At 62.2% G+C, this 21,381-nt stretch overlaps 2 protein-coding genes across 28 annotated transcripts; both read right to left on the minus strand.

The window, feature by feature from the left end:
* Nucleotides 1-1,213: 1,213 nt before the first annotated feature.
* GJC2 (gap junction protein gamma 2) lies at nt 1,214-11,353 on the minus strand. Its single transcript, XM_054467118.1, has 2 exons — nt 11,006-11,353; nt 1,214-3,307 (listed from the first exon to the last, which is right to left on the minus strand). Exon 2 carries the CDS (start codon nt 3,286-3,288, stop codon nt 1,963-1,965), a length of 1,326 nt encoding a protein of 441 aa, XP_054323093.1. The 5' UTR covers nt 3,289-3,307; nt 11,006-11,353; the 3' UTR covers nt 1,214-1,962.
* A 703-nt stretch (nt 11,354-12,056) lies between these two features.
* On the minus strand, nt 12,057-20,853 carry GUK1 (guanylate kinase 1). Of its 27 annotated transcripts, XM_054467148.1 has the most exons (9): nt 19,165-20,628; nt 16,245-16,436; nt 15,352-15,465; nt 14,909-14,950; nt 14,038-14,115; nt 13,458-13,596; nt 13,303-13,387; nt 12,546-12,631; nt 12,057-12,338 (listed from the first exon to the last, which is right to left on the minus strand). In XM_054467148.1, the coding sequence occupies exons 1-9, from the start codon at nt 19,233-19,235 to the stop codon at nt 12,306-12,308; spliced, it is 840 nt and encodes a 279-aa protein (XP_054323123.1). In that variant the 5' UTR covers nt 19,236-20,628; the 3' UTR covers nt 12,057-12,305. The 27 variants fall into 27 exon arrangements, with proteins under 27 accessions (XP_054323123.1, XP_054323201.1, XP_054323189.1 ...); XM_054467226.2 differs by lacking the exons at nt 16,245-16,436; nt 19,165-20,628 and adding an exon at nt 20,635-20,781 and having other exon boundaries at nt 14,038-14,134; XM_054467214.2 differs by lacking the exons at nt 16,245-16,436; nt 19,165-20,628 and adding an exon at nt 20,635-20,781 and having other exon boundaries at nt 14,038-14,173.
* Nucleotides 20,854-21,381: the final 528 nt, after the last annotated feature.

A 21,381-nucleotide genomic window follows, 5' to 3' on the forward strand; every position in this document is an offset into this window, starting at 1 on the left:
GTTGCTCAGGCTCGTCTTGAGCTCCTGGGCTCAAGTGATGCTCCCATCTCAGCCTCCCAAAGTGCCGGGATGACAGACTTGAGACAGTGCTTGGCCTGTGATGGTTCATTTTATGTGTCCATTTGACTGGGCCACAGGGTGCCCATATCTGGGGTCACACATTATTCTAGGCGTGTCTGTGAGTGCATTTCCAGATGACACTAAGACTTGAATAGATGGACTGAGGAAAGCAGATTGGCCTCCGCAATGTGGCTGGCCTCGTCCAATCAGGTGAAGGCCTGAACAGAACCAAAGGTGGAGGAAGGGTGAGCCATGCACAGTTGCCCAGCATGGCTGGACACCGCGGCCCCCACCACAGGGACCCTGGCCTCCCCCATGACGGCACGGCCAGCAGCACAGCCCCAAACCCTTCCTGTCTTGGAGAGGCTCCTGGTGCGTCCCCACTGGAGTGGACACCTGTTGGCACTGGTGTTTGCTTTTCTTCCCTGAGGCTGCACTTTTGGCATTTCTGTCCGTGGTTCCCTGAGTCAAGGCTCACATGGGGCCAGAGGACAGCCAGGCAAGCCCCAGAAAGGAGAGGGACTCAGCTTGCAGTTGGCATCTGCCCGGAGTTGGGCTTAGGTGAAACTCAGGGCTCAGCCTGGGCTTGAGTCTTGGCTGGGGGACACCATGGAGAGAGGGGTGTGCAGCCCAGGAGGGGCAGCCAGCCAGGCTGCACCAGGCCTAAGGGAGGCTGGGGGGTAGCCAGTCACCCAGAGTGTGCTCCAGGGGCCAATGAGCCCCCCTGCCCCTCACCAAAGCCATCCCTGCAGGTTCTGGCCGACATCCTGGTCATGACAGGGCCTGAGACAGCCTCCCTCCATCCACTGAGCTGTGGCCCAACCTGAGGCTCTGAGTGTGTTTTCTTTCTCACCATCAGTGCATTCCACCCAGCCCCACCCACCCCTGCCCCCGGCAGCGTGCAGGCCCCGAGTGTTGTCTGACAAGCTGCAGGGGCTCACCTGTGACCATACTCCCCTGCCAGTCCCTGGGAAGGGGTCTCCTCTCCCAGCCAGCCTGGAGCTAAGCCATGTCTCCCCATGTGGTAGCCATGCACACACACCCATGCATACACATAAAAGCATACACCCAGACATGCACACAATGCACATACATGTGCATGCAGTCACACACATAGCCACACGTGCACATGCATACACATATACACACAAGGTTATAAACAAGTTAGTTTTATTTTACTCCCTTTCCTCTTGAGGCTGGGTCTGAATTAGGGAGGAGGACAGAGAGGCCACAGGCAGGAACCCAGAGCCCCATTCCCCCAGCATGGCCAAGCCCCCAGGCCCTGACCACCACCCGTTGGGTCCAAGCTGCAAGGCATGTCAACATCTTTGCAGAACTTCAAGTCTCCCAGAGGAACGGAAGGCCGGCATGGCAGAAGCTCAAAGAGGGTGTGGTCCTGTCCACCCCAGGCTCCCAGCTCCCAGTCTGTCTCAGTTTGGGGCTGGGAAGGGGAGGGCTGAAGGAGCCCCATTTGCTGTTGCAAGGAATGGGGACACGCACCCCTGCATCCCCACCAGCTGATGCCCATACCAGGCACCCTGGGGCCTCCATGGGTTGCTGCAGGGAAGCACAAAGGGAAGACCTGGCACCCCAGAGGACCTATTCCAGCTCAGGACAGGGGTGGAGGAGTCAATGCCCCACTCCCCCTGGGGTTCAGACCACAGCAGAGGGCCCTTTCTGGCTCCTAGGCCCTCTCTCCACCCCACCTTGGCCCCAGTGGTGATCAAGCCAGGGCACTCCTCTGCCGCTTTCAGCCCCTTCCCTGAGCAGCCTGGCTACCCCTCTGGGCGGAGTCTGCCTGAGGCCACCGGCTAAGGAGAAGGCTGAGGAGAAGGGGTCGCAGGTTTCCACCGGAGCCCCCCAACCCTCCTCCTCCCTGGCCCAGCTCGCAAGCCAGCGCCCTCAGATCCACACGGTGGTCTTTCCGTCCCTGCTGCTGGCACTGCCCTTCTCGGAGCCAGCCCTGGGCTTGGCTCCTGGCCGCTCGTGGGTGCCGGGCCGGCCCTGCTCCCCGACGGTGCCCGCAGAGGTAGCACTGCCCGTCCGGGACGCGGGGGCGCCTGCCCTGGGGGGCCCCCTGGAGGCCGCAGGGAGGCCGACGCACGGCGAACTGTCCCGGTCGCGGTCCCCAGCCGCTGCCCCGTCGCGCAGCGCCTGCAGGGCCAGGTTTGCCAGGTTCTGGTCGTGCGCCCGAGCGCGCTCGGCCGCCCGCACCACCAGGCTGTAGTCGGGTGGGCAGGCCAAGCCAGCGGCCGCGGCAGGGAAGGCGCAGGGCGGGGGCCGCGGCGCGGGGGCGGGGGCGGGGGCGGAGGTCGGGGGGCCGCGGCGGCCGCGCACCGCGTCCTGAGCGCTGCCCAAGCCCAGGTGGGCCATCTCACAGAGGTTGAGCAGCAGGCACAGGCAGCTGACCACGTACATAACCAGCAGGAAGACCGTCTTCTCAGTAGGGCGCGACACGAAGCAGTCCACCACGTGCGGGCAGGGCTGGCGGCTGCAGGGAAAGAACGGCCGCACCTCGAAGCCATACAGCAGGTACTGGCCCACCAGGAAGGCCACCTCGAAAGCTGCCCTGGCCACCAGCTGGGCCACGTACACGCGCATCAGGCCCTCCCGCTGGATGCGTCTCCGGCCATCGTGTTGCCCGGTCGGGCCCGGGGTCCCCGCCGCCTTGCCGTTAGCGCCCACCGCCTTAGTGCACGCCTCCTCCGCGCCGGCCTCCTCCGCTTCCTCGCCGGCGCCCTCGGCTGCCCCCGTCTCCTCTTCCTCCTCCTCCTCGCCCAGGCCCAGCATGGGCTCCTCCTCGCCCAGGTCGGCGGGCTCAGGCCAGCCGGCGTGCGGGGGCGGCAGGTGCGCTCGGGGCGCGCGGCGGGGCCCCGGGCGGCGGCGGAGGGCGCGGCGCCGCTCCTGCTCAGACGCACGGGCAAGGCGGTGCACGGCGTAGCCCAGGTACATGACCGAGGGCGTGGAGATGACCACGATCTGGAAGACCCAGAAGCGCACGTGCGACAGGGGCGCGAAGGCGTCGTAGCAGACGTTGTCGCAGCCTGGCTGCCGCGTGTTGCAAGTGAACTTGGCCTGCTCGTCCGAGTAGATGGCCTCGCCGCCCACAGCCGTCAGCACGATGCGGAAGACCACCAGCACCGTGAGCCACACCTTGCCCACGAAGGTGGAGTGGTTGTGGATCTCCTCCAGCAGCCGCGTCAGGAAGCTCCAGCTCATGTTGGTCATAGGGGCGGGCGGGCGGGTCCTGTGGGGCGGGGTAGGGGTCAGCCAGGGGCCTGCACTTGGGAGCCCGCGGCGCTCAGAGCTCAGAGCCGGGGCTCCAGGCTTGCCTCGCGGCTGGCCGCTCTCTGCTTACACAGTCAATGACGTGGAGCTTACCGCCTTAAACGGAAGTGGAAGCCCCCACCTGATCCGGCCCCTGCTCGTGCAGGTGCAGGGCCCCAGCTGGGTGAGTTGCCTTCATGAGGCAGATGGGGGGACACTGAGGCAAGTACCACTCAAGTGTGTGGGGACTGGTAGTCTCAGTGTCCACTGCACCCATGGCCACCAACCCAGCCCCAGCCGCATCCAGGTTGTTGGGGAGGGTCCCACAGAGTTTCAGCATCCGAAGGGTCTCCCCAGCCTGCCTAGCCACTCAATCCCTACTGGCCCCTCCAGCTCCCTAGCCCCCAAGCCCCTGCAGCCCCATCAGTCCTCAGTCCTTCACAGACCCCCGTGCCTGCACCACCATCAGCTCCCAGACCCCAAAGTGCCACCAGTCCACAATCCCCATAGCCCCTCGGCCCCCAGAGGCCCTGCTCTGCCTCCCTCCACACCCTGGACAGGGGCGTCGGGGTCCCTCCACCTCCACAAAATCCTCCATCCTCCCTCCAGCCCCTGGCTGGTCCCGCTGCCCTTCTCAGGTGCCCAGGGTCCCAGGGCTCCGCCCGCCCAGTCTAGGTTCCTGGTCCTCCATGGTCTCAACCCAGACCATCCCCAGCTGGGGTCAGGATGAAGCCAGGCGTCCGTCCAGGAGGGACGGTGTCCAGCGAGGTATAGACCCAGTGATACGAGGCCACACTCAGCACCTGCGACCCTCAGAGACAGCTATGCCACAGATCAGCCAAGCCCAAGGTGGGCAAGTGCCCAGGAAAGGGCTGTGCAGCAGGGCCTGTGCTCCAAAGAAGGAGAGCTCCTGCAGCTCCCCTGCCCACCCTCTCCTGGTGGTTGCCCCGGGGCCAGTACCTGCTCCTGGGTCGCTGAGGCAGGAGACCCCTTAGCTCCCTCCGCCTCTGGCCCCCTCCCAGTACCTGGCCTGGGAGGCAGCAGCGGCAGGTATGGGACCAGCAGCAGTCGCTGGTGAGGCTCCCGGCCTCTTTATGCAGCTGAGGCCTCCCCACCCGGGGCAGGAAGAGGGGGCAGTCAGGGTTCCTGGGGAAGTGGCCCTGCTTCCTCACATCTGTGCAGTACCCCTCAGAGCCACACACATTCACATGTGCACACACACTCAGATACCCACAGATTCACACGTGTACACATGCACACACGTGCACATGCATGAACACACAATGCATATGCAGATACCCATACACACACATGCATACACATGTACACATGCATGCTCAGATACACATGCAAACAGGGTTAATGCAAACACAGATGTATATGTGCAAACTATCACCAGTGTACATCCACAGACATGCTTCTTTGCACTCACATGCAGACACACATACATGAAAACAGTGGCACATACACACTTGTGCGTATGCACACATGCACATACATATGCACCACATACATATATATGCACACACGTGCAAACAGACCCGTGCACTCACACACACGTGTGATCAGGCACACACATATGCACAGGCTGGCACACTCCAGCCCTGGGGCCACCTCCCCTATCCCCAGTAGGCAGGGCCCACCTCCCTCCCCGCCTGACCCATCACAGCAGGCTGAGGCCCACTGATTCCAGCCCGACAGGAACCTGAGACAGAGCAGGCTCAAGGGAGAGATGGGGCAGGAGGCCTTCAGTGCCAGGGCCAGCCTGCCCAGCTGTGTGGGGGCAATATTGAACAAATGGCTCTCTGGGGGCAGCCTGCAGTAATGGCGCCTGCCAGTGCCCATGGTGTGAGCACTCCCGTTGTGGCTGACGGCCGAGTGGCTTCCTTGATTCAGCTGAGGAAACGGCGCCATTGGCTCAGCTCTGGAGACCACCATGGCTCGGCCCTGGGCTGATGTGTCCTGGTGTCTGAGGGCTGGCGCTTAGCTCTGGGGGCCTGTGTCACTTGCACCCACACAGTGGTCCTGGGAATGGTCTGGAAGAACCCGGGTCCTGGTCTCAGGGCCACGCCTATGGCGACTCCCAGATCCACACCTCCAGCCTGTAATTCTCTCTTGGGCCTGCTGCCACCCCCAACATGGGCACTCAGATGCCCAGCAAGCACAGCCAGTGCCAGAGGGCCACACCCAAATGCCACTCTGCCCTGCAGAGCAGCTTCCCCATCCCAGCCAATCCTGAGCCTGGCCCCACCGGCCCCACCTGCAGGGCCTCAAGCACTTCACTCCTTGCCTGCGAGCCTGGGGAGCACTAGGACGCCCACCCAGCAGGCCTCCTGCCCTGCCTGTGACTCCTAACCAGAGCAAATGCCGCGGCCTCGCCTGCCTCAGTGCCAGGTCCCCTGCCCCCACTCCATGCCTGGCTCCAGATATCCCCTCCTGTGCTCTGCCCACGGCTCCCACACTGGCTGGAGCCCACTCCCACCAGGAGCCTTTGCTACCTTGCCCCGCCACACACACATGCACAGGCGCACACATACAGGTTCAGCCCTTCCCTGAGGCTGTCGCTGTGTCACTGCCTTCCACACTGCTGGTGACTATTCCATGTGATGACGATCACAGCTGGAGACCACAGGCTGTCTCACAGAGACGGGCGGTTTCATAGAAAATACAGATATGTGGATGCACCTGGGTTCAGACACACACCTTTGCTCTGGCGCCTGCAAAGGCCTCAATGCAAAAACACCCTAGGAGCAAGAATCTACCTGGGGCCCAGGCCTTGGTTCCTACCTCCACTCCCAATCACAGGAATCAGGAACCCCTAGTGGGGAACTGGCAGACCCTAGGGCTGGGGCTGGGAATGTACAGAGGAGCCTGGAGCAAACTGTAGTGTCAGAGAGGAAGTCTGTGCAAGCAGCACCTGCACATAGAGCGCCCAGTGCCTGAGACTGGATCCCTCTGAGCAGTGAAAGAAATCAAGTAGTCTTGTGTTACAGATTACAGACTGACATAGATTAGAAGCCAAAGTACGTGACTGAATGTATAACCAAATGGGGGACAGGAGACAGCTCCCCTGTGCAGAGTCAATCCAAAGCAGCCACGTGAACACTCTGTACTGGAGGGGAGCATGACCCCCAGCCCTACCTGTGGGCTGCACCTGGTAACCTGGCTTCAGAGGGTGTGGGAGGGAGAGGGGGAGAGCGCCTCTGCAGCATGCATCCTACACCAACCCTGGCCAGGCGGCCAAGGTGTCATCACAAGCGTCGTGAATGGTGTGGATGCTTCACAGCATCTCATGGGAAGGTCATGTCAACTCCATGGTATTCCTCCCAAAACCCATCCCCCTGAAGACTCATAAGGAAACATGAGGGTGAAAGGGATCCCACCCAAGGGGCATCCTACAGAACATCTGGCCAGTGTTCATCCAGACAGTGAGGACACCCCATACAAGGAGACCCAGGAGGCTGCCGAAACCAAGAGGAGCCCAGGGAGACACGGTGACTGACACCATGTGGGATCCATGGCGGGGCAGAAAAGGAGCCGTAGGGGAGAGGCAAGGACATCTGTATACAGCAAGGACCTCAGTAAATCCCAGCTCATCCATACTGGTCCATTCATTATGAGGAGCATGTCACGCTAATGCAAGACGTCAGCGACAGGGAAACTGGGTGTGCGGTCTATAAGAACTCTGCACTATCCTCACAACATTTCTGTAAATCTTACTGAGCTCAAGCAATTCTCCCACCTCGGCCTCCTGAGTAGCTGGGACTACAGGCACATGCCACCATGCTGGCAATTTTTATTCTTATTTTTTAAGAAATGGGGTCTCAAGCTGGGCGTAATGGCTCACGCCTGTAATCCCAGCACTTTGGGAGGCTGAGGTGGGTGGATCACAAGGTCAAGAGTTCGAGACCAGCCTGGCCAATATGGTGAAACCCCGTCTCTACCATAAATACAAAAATTAGCCGGGCGTGGTGGCGCGTGCCTGTAGTCCCAGCTACTCAGGAGGCTGAGGCAGGAGAATCGCTTGAACCCGGGAGGCAGAGGTTGCAGTGAGCCGAGATCGCGCCACTGTACTTAGCTGGGGCAACAGAGTGAGACGCTGTCTCAAAAAAAAAGAAAAAAGAAATGGGGTCTTAATACAAAAATTTGCCAGGCATGGTGGTGTGCTTGTAGCTCTAGCTACTCGGGAAGCTGAGGTGGGAGAATCGCTTGAACCCCGGAGGGGAAGATTGCAGTGAGCCGAGATCACACCACTGCACTCGATCCTGGATGACAGAGCCAGACCCTATCTACTTTTTTTTTTTTTTTTTTTTGGATGGGGTCTCGCTCTGTCACCCAGGCTGGAGTGCAGCCGCACAATCGTAACTCACCGTCGTCTCCTTGATCTCCTGGCCTCAAGCAATCCTCCCTCAGCCTCCCAAAGAGCTGGGATTACAGGCATGAGCCATCCACACCTTGGCCCTTTTCTGTGAAAGTGCTGTAAAATAAACCCCTACTTAAAATAAAGAAAGGACCACCGATAGGCGCGACAGGCTGAGGTGGGTACTGTCTAGTGCTGCAGGATGAGGTTGTCAGTGGGGGCTTGGTGGAGGCCCTCGGGAGAGGGGAGGGGTGCTGGCCCCCAGGGAGCCAGGCCTGGGATTTGCAGACTATGTGCACGCAAGTCCAAGAGATCTCACCCCAAAGCTACACCTCCAGGGTGCCCAAGATGAGGATTGGTGGGGAGAGGCTTCAGCTTGGCCAAAGAGCTGGAGGCACCCTTGGGCTTCAGAGTCTGGGAGGAGGCAGCTGCCGGGGTTAGTAACGTGTCAGGGAGAGGTAGGGGGGTGACCACAGGAGGCCACCAGCCAGGACGGTCTGGGAGTGGTGAGGCAGGGTCAGCCTCAGGGAAGGCTGTGGGAAGTAGAGGAGGATGTGGGCATTGGTGGAGGGCCGGGGGCTCACAGGGTTCTCATACTGGGAACCAGGGTCTCATGGGGGCTCGCTACTAGGCCAGGGTGTGAAATGGGGCCTCACAGTGGGGGCGGTCTCACCTTGGTGGCATCGGGGACTCACAGGAAGGGCTTCAAAGGGGTGCGCGGCAAGAGCCAAGGGACTCACCATGGTGGCTCACAGTGGGGGCCACCTCTGGGAAGGGTTTCAGGGCAAGCAGGCCCAAGCCGAGGCTGCCTGTCTGCAAACCTGGCTGGGCCAGCTCTGACCAGTGTCCTGGTGTCCTGGTATCTCAGGACACCAGTCAGAGCCGGGCCCCCTCCCCCATCAAGCTCCTGCTCATCCTGGGTCTGAACAAGGGTCCTGGGGCACTGCAGAACGAGCCCCGCCCTGCTGGGTGTAGCACAGGGTCAGGGGCCCATGTATTTCCTTCCATCTCCAGGCCCTCCCAGGGCAGGTCGCGAAGGGTGGGTGTTTTCTGCAGTTTAGGGCAGCCACCAGACAGGCACCCACGCACACAGTTCACCAAGCGGGACCCTGGGGCAGGCTCCTCCCCTCCCTGAAAATGATGGGACCCCAGCACATGGCAGGCACTGTGCTGTCGCTTGTCCACTCGCAGTCCAAAGCAGATTCCCAGTCCCACTTCCCTGGGGCTCCTGCAGGCACAGTCCCCTCCTTCCCCTGCACTCCACTGCAGGGCCCTGTGTGGGGACAGTCCTCACTCAGAGGGGGCTACAGCACTCACCCATCCTCAGGCCTCAATTTCTCCTCACCCGCTGACAGGCCATAGCCCCCTACCCTGATGCCCAGAGCTCAGCTCTGTGGTGGCAGCTCCACTACCTGTCCTCCATGTCCCTGCCTGAGCCCCCAGCTGCCTGTCCTGGACAGCCCAGGCCCTGGGACGGTCAGCCCCGAGTGCACCCTCAGCCATGCTCCTCTGGATGCCCTGGTCCAGAGGGAGGTGCAGAGCTCAGCCACCTAGGACCCAAGCCCCAGGCCTGGAACCCTCCCTCCATGCCCACTCTGCCCCAGCAGCTCTGTGGCCGGCCTCACTGTCCTGCATGTGCAGCAGTAGGCCCCACTGGGCGTGGGCACCAGCCATCCTCATGCATCCTTCACATGTACACACAGGGCACGCTCCTCCCTCCACCCCCCAACACACAAGCAGTACACACTGCCACATGCACACTGCTGCCCGAGCTCAACATGGAGCTGGGCTCACACACTCACTCTTACACATAGCCATGAACCCTCCCTATTCAGACTCAACCTCACCACGTGCCTCCCTCAGGAGCCCCCACCAGGCCCAGGAAAGCAAGGTGCCCCCACCAAGACCCCAAGTGCCTGCCCACATCATGGCTCCCCTTACATGGCCTGCCACAGCTCTTGAACTGACCAGATCCCCAGGAGCCCAAGAGCATGCGTGTGGTGCTCAGGAATGTCAGGGGAGTGAGGGGACACTGAGGAACGTGGTGTGGGGGTATGAGTCTGTGGGATCCCCAGCCCCTGCCAGGGCCGTGCACACGTGCAGGTGGCGAGGCAGCATCCAGGCTGGTGCCTCTTCCCCCGTGGAGTCCTCTCCTCCCTGGGGTTGTTGGCGCTGTGAATGCGTGGGCCCCTCCTGCATCCTGTTCTCGAGTCCCCTCCCTCGGGGTCCCAAGCAGGAACAGAGCTGTCAGGCCCAGAAGTCAGGGGCTGTTCCTACCCTGGAGGTGGACCAAGGGGGCAAGTTAGGCCTGGGTCAGGCTGGGAATGTGTCATCGCTGCAGCCTGGGAAGCTCCCCCAGGCCAGCCTCCAGAGCTGTTGCAGGCCTGGAGCTGAGCCACACACCCTCCAGAAACAGCCCTGGGGGGTATCCGTACTGGGAGTGAGGGGGTGATGCTTACCCCAGCCTCCTAAGGCTGTCCCTGCCCTCCACCCGCAGGGTCCACGAACCCGTCTCTTCCCTCCTGAAGGCCCAGCAGCCAGGAATCCTGGGCTCACTGCCATCCAGCTCCGGGATGGGGGCCCCCGCGCCTGGGCTGTGGCCTCCCTGCGCAGCAGCCCTGGGGTGCTCCGCCCTCCCAGAGGGGTGTGGGCCTCCCCCTCCTCAGGCACGCCGCCCCTTCCTTGCACTGAGGGCCTGCCCCAGCACCCCGGGGGGGGCCTCCACCCAGTTAATCACGGCACTGACAGGCACTGGGGTTGGATCCTTGACCACAGGGTCTGCTGGGCTTCAGGCCTAGGCTGGGCCCCAGTGCAAGCTTAGTGGCTTGTGGCCTTCTATGGAGGAGACTGAGCAGGGCCCCAGGTCTGTCTATGCAAGGGGCAGGCCGGCCCCCTCACCTCCAGGTGGCCGCTGAGGGTGGGGGACTGGGCCTGGACACAATGCAGCTGGCTGGTGTTTCAGAGGCTAGCCCTACTGCTGCCTGAGGGGCCCCACCTGCTGGGGGAGGTACTGAAGGCACCCCCCTCCCGCTCGCCAGCTGTCCCAGAGCAGACCCCACTGGTTGGTGCCCACCCTGCGGTGAAGGCAGCTGGTCCTGAATGACACAGACATGGAGTGGGGGGGCCACCCCACCATCTGCGTGGAGCAGCGGAGCCCAGGAGAGGGTGGCAGGCGCAAGGAGTGCACCCTCCTAGGGCTGGACCTCAGGAAGCCCTCCCTCCCTTGGGGTCTCAAGGCCAGGGGCACAGCGTGAGGCTGTCTCCTGGGGCAACAGCCCCCAGCCCCATGAGGTACATACATGGACCCCAGCACCCTACCTTCTCCAGGCCAGAAAATTCCAGTCTCCCTCAGAGCCCTTCCACCTGCTTGGATGCTGGTCCTCCCCGAGGGTGTGTGGCCGAGCCAGGGCCACCTCTCGCCACCAAGCACAATGGGGGCTGGAGGAGGGGCCCTCAAGGGCCCCATTGTTCCCCCCTCGGCCTCAGGGTCTGAATCCCTGATTGTCCTGGGGGGCAGGGCAGCGGGCAGGGCTTTCCAAGCCCAAGCAGGTCAGAGGCCAGCCCCAGCCTCCGAAGCTCAGTCCACCTGCCCTGGAGCAAGCGACCGGGGGGCTGCCTGGGCCCTCCCCTCCCCTGCCCAGCCGCCCAGTCCAGGCGGCTCTGGCCTGTATCCTCTGGCAGCCGAGTCTGGGCTCTGGGCGGGGACTCTGCTCCCCGCCCCCATTTCCGGCCGGGCGCCCTGCCTGCCTCCCTCTCTCCCCCCCCCGATCTGTCTGTACCCCACCCCAGAGGCACCTCACCTAGGCTCAGAACAGGGCTGGGGCTGACCCTAAGGGTGGCTGGCAACACGGCCCTGTGCTGCCTTAGACAGGCAGGCTGGGGGAGCACTGGGGAAGGAGGGAGGCAGCCTGAGCAGAGGAGGCTCCCCATACACAACACACAGCCCTTGGGGCCGCTAGGAGAGGGGCATCTCCCTCAGGGAACCCCCTAGACCTCGAGATCTAGAACCTCCAGCTGCCAGAGCTCAGGGGCCTCTCCTGGAACCTCTGGCTCATGCCAGACCCACAGGATCGGGCACCAAGAGGCAGCCCTCAGGGCCCACCCCTGCAGCCTCAGGCTGCCCCGTGCAGCCGCTTCCTGCTCCCCACTTGCCGGCCTGCCAGGTGGGTTGGAACCAGCCCTGTCACCTTCCCTGCCTGCCAGTCAAGCATGATGCTGCCCTGGGGCAGCAGCCACAAGCTGGCAGGCAGCAGATGCCTAGGGAGTGGCCCTGCTTGAGGCTGGTGGTTAGGGTGGGCTGCCAGAGCTCAGGGCCCAATCAGGATGGGGCCCCACCAACCCTGGGGCCACGTTCCACTCATTTATGGACTTTCTAATCCAACAGTTATTTTATTAGGATGTCAGCCCTGGGTCCAGAGTGAGAGATAGGGACAGGGGACAGCCCGGTGGGGCTGGGTCGGGGGTCACCCCAGGATGTTCCAACCACAGGGGCAGCATCCCCTCCACTCCACATGCTGGCCAAGGGCACAGAGCTGCCATATTGCCTGCCAAGGGGGCGGCTCAGTGCTGCTGCCCTGGTCCTGTATGGGCCCGGGGTGCCGAGAACAGAGAGCAAGCCTCAGGCGCCGGTCCTTTGAGCTTTCTTGATTTCCTGCCAGTGAGGAAGAAAGGGAGTTGGGAGGGCTGGTATCCAGGAAGGGCTGGGCTTCCTGCTCTCCCTCCACCATGGACCTCGGTGTCTCATGCCAGTGCTTGGGTAGGACTGTCCCATCTGACCTCAGTGGCCTCATGGACAACAAAGGCCTGGCCCCCAGGCCTCCCCTTGGGCCTTGCCCAGGTAGCACAAGGATGGGCCCACCTCAGAGAGCGCCTCCTTCAGCTCTGCGTAGGCCTGGTCCAGGCTGTCATTAACGATGACCACATCAAACAGGCCAGGCTCCTTGCCTGTGGGTGGGGCCTGGGGTCAGCGCACAGCGAGCCCATGCAGCCCCACCCCAGGTCCCACATGACCCCCAGAGCAGCCCACTGGCCTGTGGCTGTCCTCACTGCAGCTGTGGGACAGCTTTCCAGCCCAGCCAGGCCTGTGCAGGGCAGGGAAGGGCCGCCCCCTGGGCCTCGGTCCTCAGGCACCAGTCCTGCTCTCTCTGGAGCCCCAGATCTTGGGTCTGGACACCAGCACCCATCAGGACTCTGGTTAGGGGCCGCACTATCCTCTACACACACAGCAGAACGTTAAATGCCCTCTTCTTGTGGGCTGCAGTCAGACCCAGAGGGGAGGCAACAGCTGTAAGAGGATGCACATGACACCCCCGGGGCTAGAAGGTTGGGGACATCTCATGGGACCCTGGGCGATGGGGGGTCTGGGGGCCCTCACGGAGACCCTGGGTAACAGAGGGAAATCTGAGGACCCTCAATGAGACCCTTGGTGACTGGGGGTGGGTTCTGGGGACCCTCACGGGGACTCTAGGTGTTGGGAGGTAGTTGAGAGGTCTAAGGACCCTCACAGGGACTCCAGGTGTCAGGAGGTCTGGGGACCCACAGGGTCGCTGGTGCCACAGGCCTCAGAACCCCGACTCCCCTCCTGGCATGCCCTGGTGGTCCCATGGCACACTCACTGCTCTCCATGTCGGCCTGGGCAGCAGCCAGCCGCTTCGCCAGGCTCTCCTCCGTTTCAGTGTTGCGCCGCCGCAGCCGCTGCTCCTAAAAAGGGGGTGGCAATCAGAGCCTGGCATGCCCTGGCCCCCAGCCCCCAACCCTGCCCAGCACACACCAGCACATGCAGTGAAGGCGGCTGCACAGAGATGTAGATGGGCCGCAGATCGGTGGCCTTGATGTTCCGCACACCCTGCAGGTCCACGTCCAGCACGCAGATGCGGTTCATGGCCTGCACGGCCTGCACCGCCGCCTTGCTGGGGAGAGGTGCCAGGTCAGCAGGGGTGCCAGGGCTCTCTGAGGCCTACAGGAGCTTCAGGGACACCCAGGCCCTCCCGGGCCCAGCGTTCTCCTCCCACAGCTGAGCCTAGGCCTAGCCTGGACCCAGCAGCCCACAGCACCTCAAACCTGCTATCCCCACGCCCTGCCCCACCTACAGGGAACAGAGGCCACCCACTCCCCAAGGTGCCTGTAGTGAGCACGAGGTGTCCTGTGCACCCTTTACCCTGCCAGGACAGTGCACAGTGGCAGGACCGGGCCCAGCAGCCTCATGAAAAGAGCCACTACGGGGCACACACCTGGCCACATTCATAACCATGGGGCGGGTGGTGTGGATGGCGGGCAGGCAGCAGGCACTACCTGGATCCCTGTTGCCAACAGCAACCCTAGGAGCCCACCCACACCCACACGTGGCCCACCTCGTGCCATACAGGTTCCCCGAGAACTCGGCATGCTCGATGAAGTCGCCGGCTGCTATGTCACGCTGCATCACCTCCCTGGTTACAAAGTAGTAATCTGGGGAAGAGGAGGGGCCGTCCAGAGGGCAGACTGGACCTGCACCAGGGCATCAGGGCCAGCCGCCCCCAACCCAGGCATGCCTACAGGCCCCTCCCACGCCCACGACTGCTTCTGTCAGATCCTTGCCGGGCAGGAGACGTCTGAGGACCCCTCAAGTGCTGCCAAGTGCCTGAGTCAGACACCATTTCTCACACTGACCTCACTGATGGAGATACGAGACTGCTGGGTTCCAGCGGGGAGTTGGGAGTTGGTGGTGATGGGGTGGGGACTGGAGACCAACAGGTTCTGGGGGAAGGTGGTGGGGGAACTGGAGACCGTCAGGTTACAGAGGGGACGATGTGGTGGGGTGACTGGAGACCACTGGGTTGCACGGCAAGGGGCGGGGATGCTGTTGGGAAGGGGGTCCCCTTGTCTTGAATCAGGCAGGCAGAGTAGCCCTTTTCACCAGGACCCCAGAAGACAGCTCAAAAGTGCTGATAAGTGCCAAGTCCAGGACAGGGCTGGGGACGGCAGCACTTTGGCCGCCTCCAGGGTGGGAGGAAGACAGCCCCAGGCCTTGGCCGGCCTCTCACACTGTACCCAAGGAAGGCGACACCACGCTGTGGCGCTGACACCCTGATTGAGCTCACCGGCCCTTGGAGGCAAGGACCCATCTCACAGATGAGGGATCAATAGGGGCAGGAGACGGGCAGCACAGCCAACACAGCTGCAGGGCCCAGCAGCCCCGCCCATACTGGGGGTGCTCTAGCCATAGGGCCCCACCCCACTCACCTTTGCCGTTCTCCTCGCCGGGCCTCGGGTTCCTTGTGGTATCTAGCAGAGAGACCTGTCACCCATTGGGGGCTGCTCGAAGCCCACTGCCCTACCCAGCATTTCCCTTGCAGTCCCGACAGCACTTGAGCCCCAGGATGCAGGCAGCCAGTGGAGCACACCGCTGGAAAGGCGCAGGAGCCTACAAGGTGAGGGTTCTCCCAGAAAGAGACGCTGCAGCCCAGTTATCAGTACTCAACAGCCCCAGGGAAGGGAGACACAGGCACGCAGGACAGCAGGAGTGCAATAACCTCCGGTTCTGTGTTGGGGGGAGTGTGCAAGAGTTCGGACAGTCTGCAGGGTGGGTGTGCCTGTTGGGTTCGGGCTCCTGGCCTGCTCACGGTGCTAGGACTACTCAGAAGCCTTGAGGTCTACACACCCCTCCACAAGAGCCCTGGACTCACGGGACACGCTGAAGCCAAAGATGCCGCTGTGCTCCTGGAACAGCCTCTTCAGCAGGGTGCTCTTCCCAGCTCCCGAAGGCCCGCTCAGCACCACAGGCCTGGGGCCCGACATGCCTGGGGGTGAGAAGAGAGGCTGTGGATAGCAGTGCGGCCTCTGGTCCCCATCTGCTGAGCTGCCTCTGCCTTCCTGAATTCATGGCAGGAAAGGGCTGACCCAGGGATAGAGACATTGGCCTCAGAGTCTCCTGAGAGCCTGGGTGTTCTTCCCCCTGAGCTCTGTCACGTTGGAAGGCCCAGCATGAACAGGGCGGCCCTCAGACCAGGCTCTGGGCACACGGGAGACGAATGGAAGGCTGGCTTTACTGGGTTCTCAGCAGGGAAGCCCCCCCCACTGAAATCCACCACCACTGAAACCCACTGACCCTGTCAGCCTCCCCAGGGGTCCCTGGCAAGCAATGCTGTCTACTCTGATCACACCCTACCTGAGAGCTGCCGTCCCCACCTGGTGGAGTCACCTCCAAGCCCTCTGGGAGCCTGCCCTGAGACCCCCCACCCCACCCACGAGTCCAGCCGTTCGCTCCCATGCATGGTGCTGAGTGCTGGGCTGCTAGGTCTGGAATGGAAGTGTCCCTGTCCCCGCCTCTGTCCTCTGGTACCTTGCCCTGCAGATATGGTCTTGTCAAGATCTGCTGAATCTACGCCCATTCCAGGAACTTCTCATCGGACTTGGTACTCCTATCTGTGATGCTGGTAATGCCAGAGGGGGTTGGAGGGCCTCCCTCCCAGCCCCCAAGGGAAAGGCAAACAGGATCCTAGCCTGGACACTTGTGGCAGGTGAGGGCCCGGGAGCTGGCCTTTGCCTTGTGGGAATCCTCCCCAGGAACAGGGCCTACCTGTTTGCTGGGGTGCAGCCTCTGTAGTCAGCCTGGGGTGGGTCTGTCTGCTGGACTGAGAGCTGGGGGTGCTGAGTCCCTAATCCCCACCACGCATGCTTCCGGCCCCGCCCTTCTAAGCCAGGAATAAATCCCCAAGGGGCCTGGCCCTCGGCCCTTGCAGGGAAGCAGCCCCGTCCACCTGCTCTGTGGCTGTGCAGGAAGGAAAAGACAGCTCTAGCTCTTGCCCCAAGACCTGCACCTGCCCTGCCCTCCCAGTCCACGTGAGCTGCACACACAGGGCCAGGGCAGCGTCTTCGAGTTGCGATGGGGAGCAGAGCTGAGGAGTGGGGCGGTGCACTGCAGCTGTGTTCAGGGGCTGGGCTAGAGGGAAGTGGATGGACCCCTGGCCACACGCACACCTTGGACACAACTCAGGCGAGGCGTGAATGGCCTCCTCCTGTTTAGGGCACAGCCGCCTGTGGGCAGACGAGCAGACAGTGGGAAGGACCTGAGGATGCCCTCCTAATCCCCAATTTAGGCCACCGAGGTAATCTCACAAATGCACCACGGCTGCAACTCCATCATGCACAGGGACACCCACCACACACATGCCACTCCCAGGCACAAAGGTATGCAGGATGTGTGCACAAACCTACCACAAACACATACACATGCATGCACACACACGCACACAAATGCACGCACACCAAGCAAATGCACACACGCCACACATGTGTACCCGCAAAGGTACACATGCACACGCATACATGTCATTGATCACAAACACACCGGACCCCCAGTTAAAAAGACTCAGGAGGAAGGGAACTGCAGGACACCCACCCAGAAGTCCACGTGCTCTCCATAAGGGATAGACTCCTCCCCCCTTACTGCCTCTTCTGGGCTTTTTGTCACAAGCACACATCGTTTTCATCTCAGCATGCCCCCCATGCCCTCCTGGCTCTCCCACCCACAGAACTTGCCCCTGCGCTTAGCTTGGGCCTCCCCACTAACCTGGCTCCTGCTGCTCACCCAGCCCTGCCACCTCCTCTACGTGCCAGCCAACCATCAGCACGCACCGCAGTGGCCAGGGTTCTTCATCCATTCAGCTTCTCCCAGCCAGCGAGCCCTGCAACCTCCACAGCCCGGTTCCCATAATGCACTAGCTAGGAGCCCCTCAGAGTCTCCCACAATCAATGAGCCATGCCACTGGTGTGAACTTCTGGAGCCCCTGCTTCTCGCCAGGGTGGAAGGGGTACAGTTCTCAGGACACATCCAGCAATTGCTACACACCTACTTGAAGCATTGAGATCACAGAAATTAAGACTTGATGGTATTATGGTGACTTTTCCAATATGAAGGAGAAAAAGTAAAGCTAGATCATGTGCTTCGAAGGACCTGATATGGGAGAGCTACTCAGATGGTCCTGTAGGCTGGACCCCATGTGAGCTTCTGTCCTGTTGCTCCACTGAGCTGGCCCTTCTTAAGGTCACTCTGCCCTGCCAACGCACAACCAGCATGGCACTGGTGGGCCCGACAGGACTGCCCCAAGGCTGGTCCTGCCCTGTTCCCCCCAGCCCCTGGCTCCAAGCTCTTCAGGTCTGAACCTAGATGCTATGTGACTACAAACCCACATAGAAGGAAACATACTGGTGACCTCCACTGACCAGGCCTCCCCTCCTCCCTCCTGAGGGAGCGCTAAGCTAGTGAAGTGAAGCTGGGCCCACAGGCAGAAAACACCAGTTCACCCAGCTGCTGCCAGGCAGGGGTCCAGGCTCCAGCCTCGCCAAGGGCGTTGTCTGCACAGCTGTGCCTATATTCACACGGCACAGGGCACAAGGCACACGTGGCACATCAATCACCAAAAACTCTGGGACTTTTTGCGTCCTCAGAAGGGGGAGAGCCACGCCTTCCGAGGATCCCACCAAACCACCATGAGACCCTGGTCGCCATCCCCTCCTCGGCCCCACACCCCATCTCCGACGCCCAGGAATTGGGGAGCTCGTGCCTCACTTCCAACTCCCAGGAATGGGGGGTGCTGGAGTCCCACCTCTGGCTCCTGGGTTGGGGATCTCCCCCTTTCCTCACAAGCAGCAAGTGGCAGGTGTGTCTCTTCACCACAGGGCCCTGACAACGATCAGACACCAACAGATGCAACCCAGCACAGAGCAGACAGCAGACGCTAGTGGGCCCCAACCCCGCCTGCTTCCTCCACAGGTGCTGCCCCTCACCACCCTTACCCCACCAAGCCCAGGCTTCCAGGCCTCCCCTCCTCCCTCCTGAGGGAGCGCTAAGCTACTGAGGTGAGGCTGGGCCCGCAGGCAGAAGACACCAGTTCACCCAGCTGCTGCCAGGCAGGGGTCCAGGCTCCAGCCTGGCCGAGGGCGTTGTCTGTGCAGCTGTGCCTACTCTCGCACAGCACAGGGCACGAGGCACACATGACACACCAATAGCCAAGAACTCTGGGCGGGCCAACACTCCGCTCTTCCTGCGTTCCCTGAGTTCAGCTCTGCCTAAGCGTGAGGGCACAATGAGTAGACTACTGGGGGCCCTGGCCAGCCAGAGAGTGCAGAGGGCAGACAATGAGTGGATGCGGGCCTTGCAGAAGCACAGTCACACCACCGCTGGAGACAGGGCGGAGGCACAGGCTGCCTGCCTGCCTGGGGAGAGACCAGTGGCAGGGCGGTCACCAAAACCACCTTCCATGGAGCACACCCAAGGGAGAAAACTGTGGCCCAGGCCTCATGGCTCCTGCAATCTTGGGGTGGAAGTCAGGGAGCCTTTGCCCTGACCAGAACACACGTGCCAAAGGTGTCTTCCTGTGGGCAGAAGGAAGCATTCCAGCAAACAACACTCTATGTTCTCCACTCTCACCAACCCACAGTCGCAAACTCCAATCAGCTGCCTGGCAAGAAGCCACACAACCCACAACTGTAAGGACCTGCCAGGCACGTGGTCTCCACAGGAGCTCCGAGATGGAAGGTCTCCTGGGAGCCGCCGGCGCAGATCCATGTTCCGGAATGGTCTCTGCCAGAACGCTCCCTGGGCTGGGCTCCCATGCTGCTCCAGCAGCCGCTTTCCTGGAAAGGCACTCCCTGCTCTGGCGGCATAATCTCCTCCTTCTGGCTTTCAGCCATCCTAAGGACTGAACAGAGTCACCACCTTGCCCCCGGCCCACTGTTCGAGGAGATGCTAATAGAGGGCTTGACCTTCTGAGAACCGAGAGAAGTCAGCCCCCGCCTGGCCTCTGGTAAGACACAAACCACCAGACGTGGGCCTGGGCTCTGGGCTGGGCCAGCTGGATGAAGGGGAGGCTGGTGGTCCAGGCGGCTGCTCTTGGCTGCAGGGTTTCTGGGCACACATCCGGGTAGCACGCGTCCTGGCCTTCAGCAACCTCGTTTTAAATGGGACCACACCAGGAGCAGCCAGGGCGCTTTCGTTTTCACCTTCTTTCCTCCGGGGGACAGGAACATTCCTTTACCTCCTGAGGAAACCAGGCCCTTCCACAGCCACAGACGCGTGAAGGCCCCAGCCCTTCACGATGCTGCGCGGCTATGTTTGGGTCTGTCCATCAGGGAGAAAGAAAAACCGGCCGAGTCTTGCACAGGGTCCTCGACAGCAACCCCAGGTAAAGAGCAGAGCAAGCCTGAGACAGGAAAGGGCCATGAGCCCAAGGACAGCAGAGCAGGACCCAGCCCGGGGCCTCACGACCGACCTCTTCTTTCATGCAGAGGCGAAACCGAGGCCCATCACATGCAGGGTCAAAATCAACTTTGAGGCACCTGCTTCGCACACCAGTCCTTACTGGGGCATACTTTCAAGGCGACGCTCAAGAATGGCAGCACGGCAGCTTCAAGAACCCCAACCCGGACTCTGGCCTTGGGGAGAATCCGAACCCCAAATGCCACACCCATGCGTCGGGAAGGCCTGCTGTTTCCCCAAGTCCCCGTCTCTGCGCCGTGCCGCGGAGTAGGCAGAATCCTGGGAGCCCCGGAATAGCCGGCTCCATCCGCCCAGAACCCCCGGGCTTGCAGGGTGAGGTGGGAACCGGAGCGCACACCGCGCCGGATCAGCGGTAGGGACTCCCAGCTGCTCTCTTTGGCGGCGCGCCCAGTTGTCGGGAAGACACCGAGCGCTCCTACACGCCTGAGGAGCAGCTCCACACTGCGATAACTGCCGGCCTGCCCAGCTCCTAAGGAGCGCCCCGCCCTCCGGGACCCGAGCTCCGCTGCCTAGCCAGTCCGTCCGCCCTCCAGAGCTCCCCCGTTCTGAGGGCCCACAGCTGAACGCGGCACAGGGCGTCCCGGCTAGGAGGAGATCCGGGGGCGGCGTGGACTGGGCGACCGCAAAGCGCAGGGGCCGCTGCCGCCTCGATCCGAGTCACCCTCGCGACTGCGCTCGTCGTACTCACCGTCCGGCGGGGCCCCGCCCAGGGCGGCCGCTGCCAGCCCGGCCAGCGGGCGCCGCAGCATCCGGGGCCACCTCTTCCGCCCACTGAACCTACGTGACAGCGCCGCACCAGCCCACCTCCGCCCGCGCGCGAGACTGACGTCATGAGGCGCCGGCCCCGCCCATGTCTCACTCGTTCCTCCCCGCCCCTTAGGGAAGTACTTACCTCAGTGCCGCGCTGGCCCCGCCTCCACCTGCGCCGGCCTGTCGCGACCGCAGGGGCGTTCAGCACACCGCCCTCCCAACCCGCCTCTTCCCGCTGCGTCACAGCGCCGCGCCGGCCCGCCTCCACACAGCGCGAACTAACATCATGACCCGCCGGCTCCGCCCACGGCGTACTTGTCCCGCCGTGTCCCTCAGAGAAGTACCTCAGTGCAGCGCGGGCCCAGCTTTCATCTGGTACGTCACAGCGCTGCCTCAGCCCGCCTTCTCCCGCTTATGTCACAGCGCCGTTTCCGTCCTCCATCTACACTGCAGGGACCTAACTAACGAACAACTCCGCCAGCCCGTTCCAAACCGGCCACTCTCCAAAAACCATTAATTGGGGAATGTGGCCGGGCGCGTGGCTCACCTCCGTGATCCCAACTCTTTGGGAGGCCGAGGCGGGAGGATCGCTTGAGGCCAGGAATTGGAGACCAGCCTGGGGATCATAGGGAAACCCCTTCTGTACCAAAAAATTTAAAAACTTTTTTGTGCCTGTAGTCCTTGC

Source organism: Pongo pygmaeus, chromosome 1 (assembly GCF_028885625.2).
Source record: "Pongo pygmaeus isolate AG05252 chromosome 1, NHGRI_mPonPyg2-v2.0_pri, whole genome shotgun sequence".
Classification (NCBI taxonomy): domain Eukaryota; kingdom Metazoa; phylum Chordata; class Mammalia; order Primates; family Hominidae; genus Pongo; species Pongo pygmaeus.

Bases quoted from the DNA above. Each gene is read 5' to 3' on its own strand.
- GJC2 (XM_054467118.1), bottom strand. From the start codon at position 3,288: ATGACCAACATGAGCTGGAGCTTCCTGACGCGGCTGCTGGAGGAGATC.
- GUK1 (XM_054467133.1), bottom strand. From the start codon at position 19,235: ATGGATCTGCGCCGGCGGCTCCCAGGAGACCTTCCATCTCGGAGCTCC. The intron at 13,597-14,037 runs GTGGGCCACGTG...ACCTCTCCCCAG, and splicing joins GGGAACCTGTATGGCACGAG to CAAGGCGGCGGTGCAGGCCG. The intron at 13,388-13,457 runs GTGTGTGCTGGG...CCCCCTTTTTAG, and splicing joins CGCCTTCACTGCATGTGCTG to GAGCAGCGGCTGCGGCGGCG.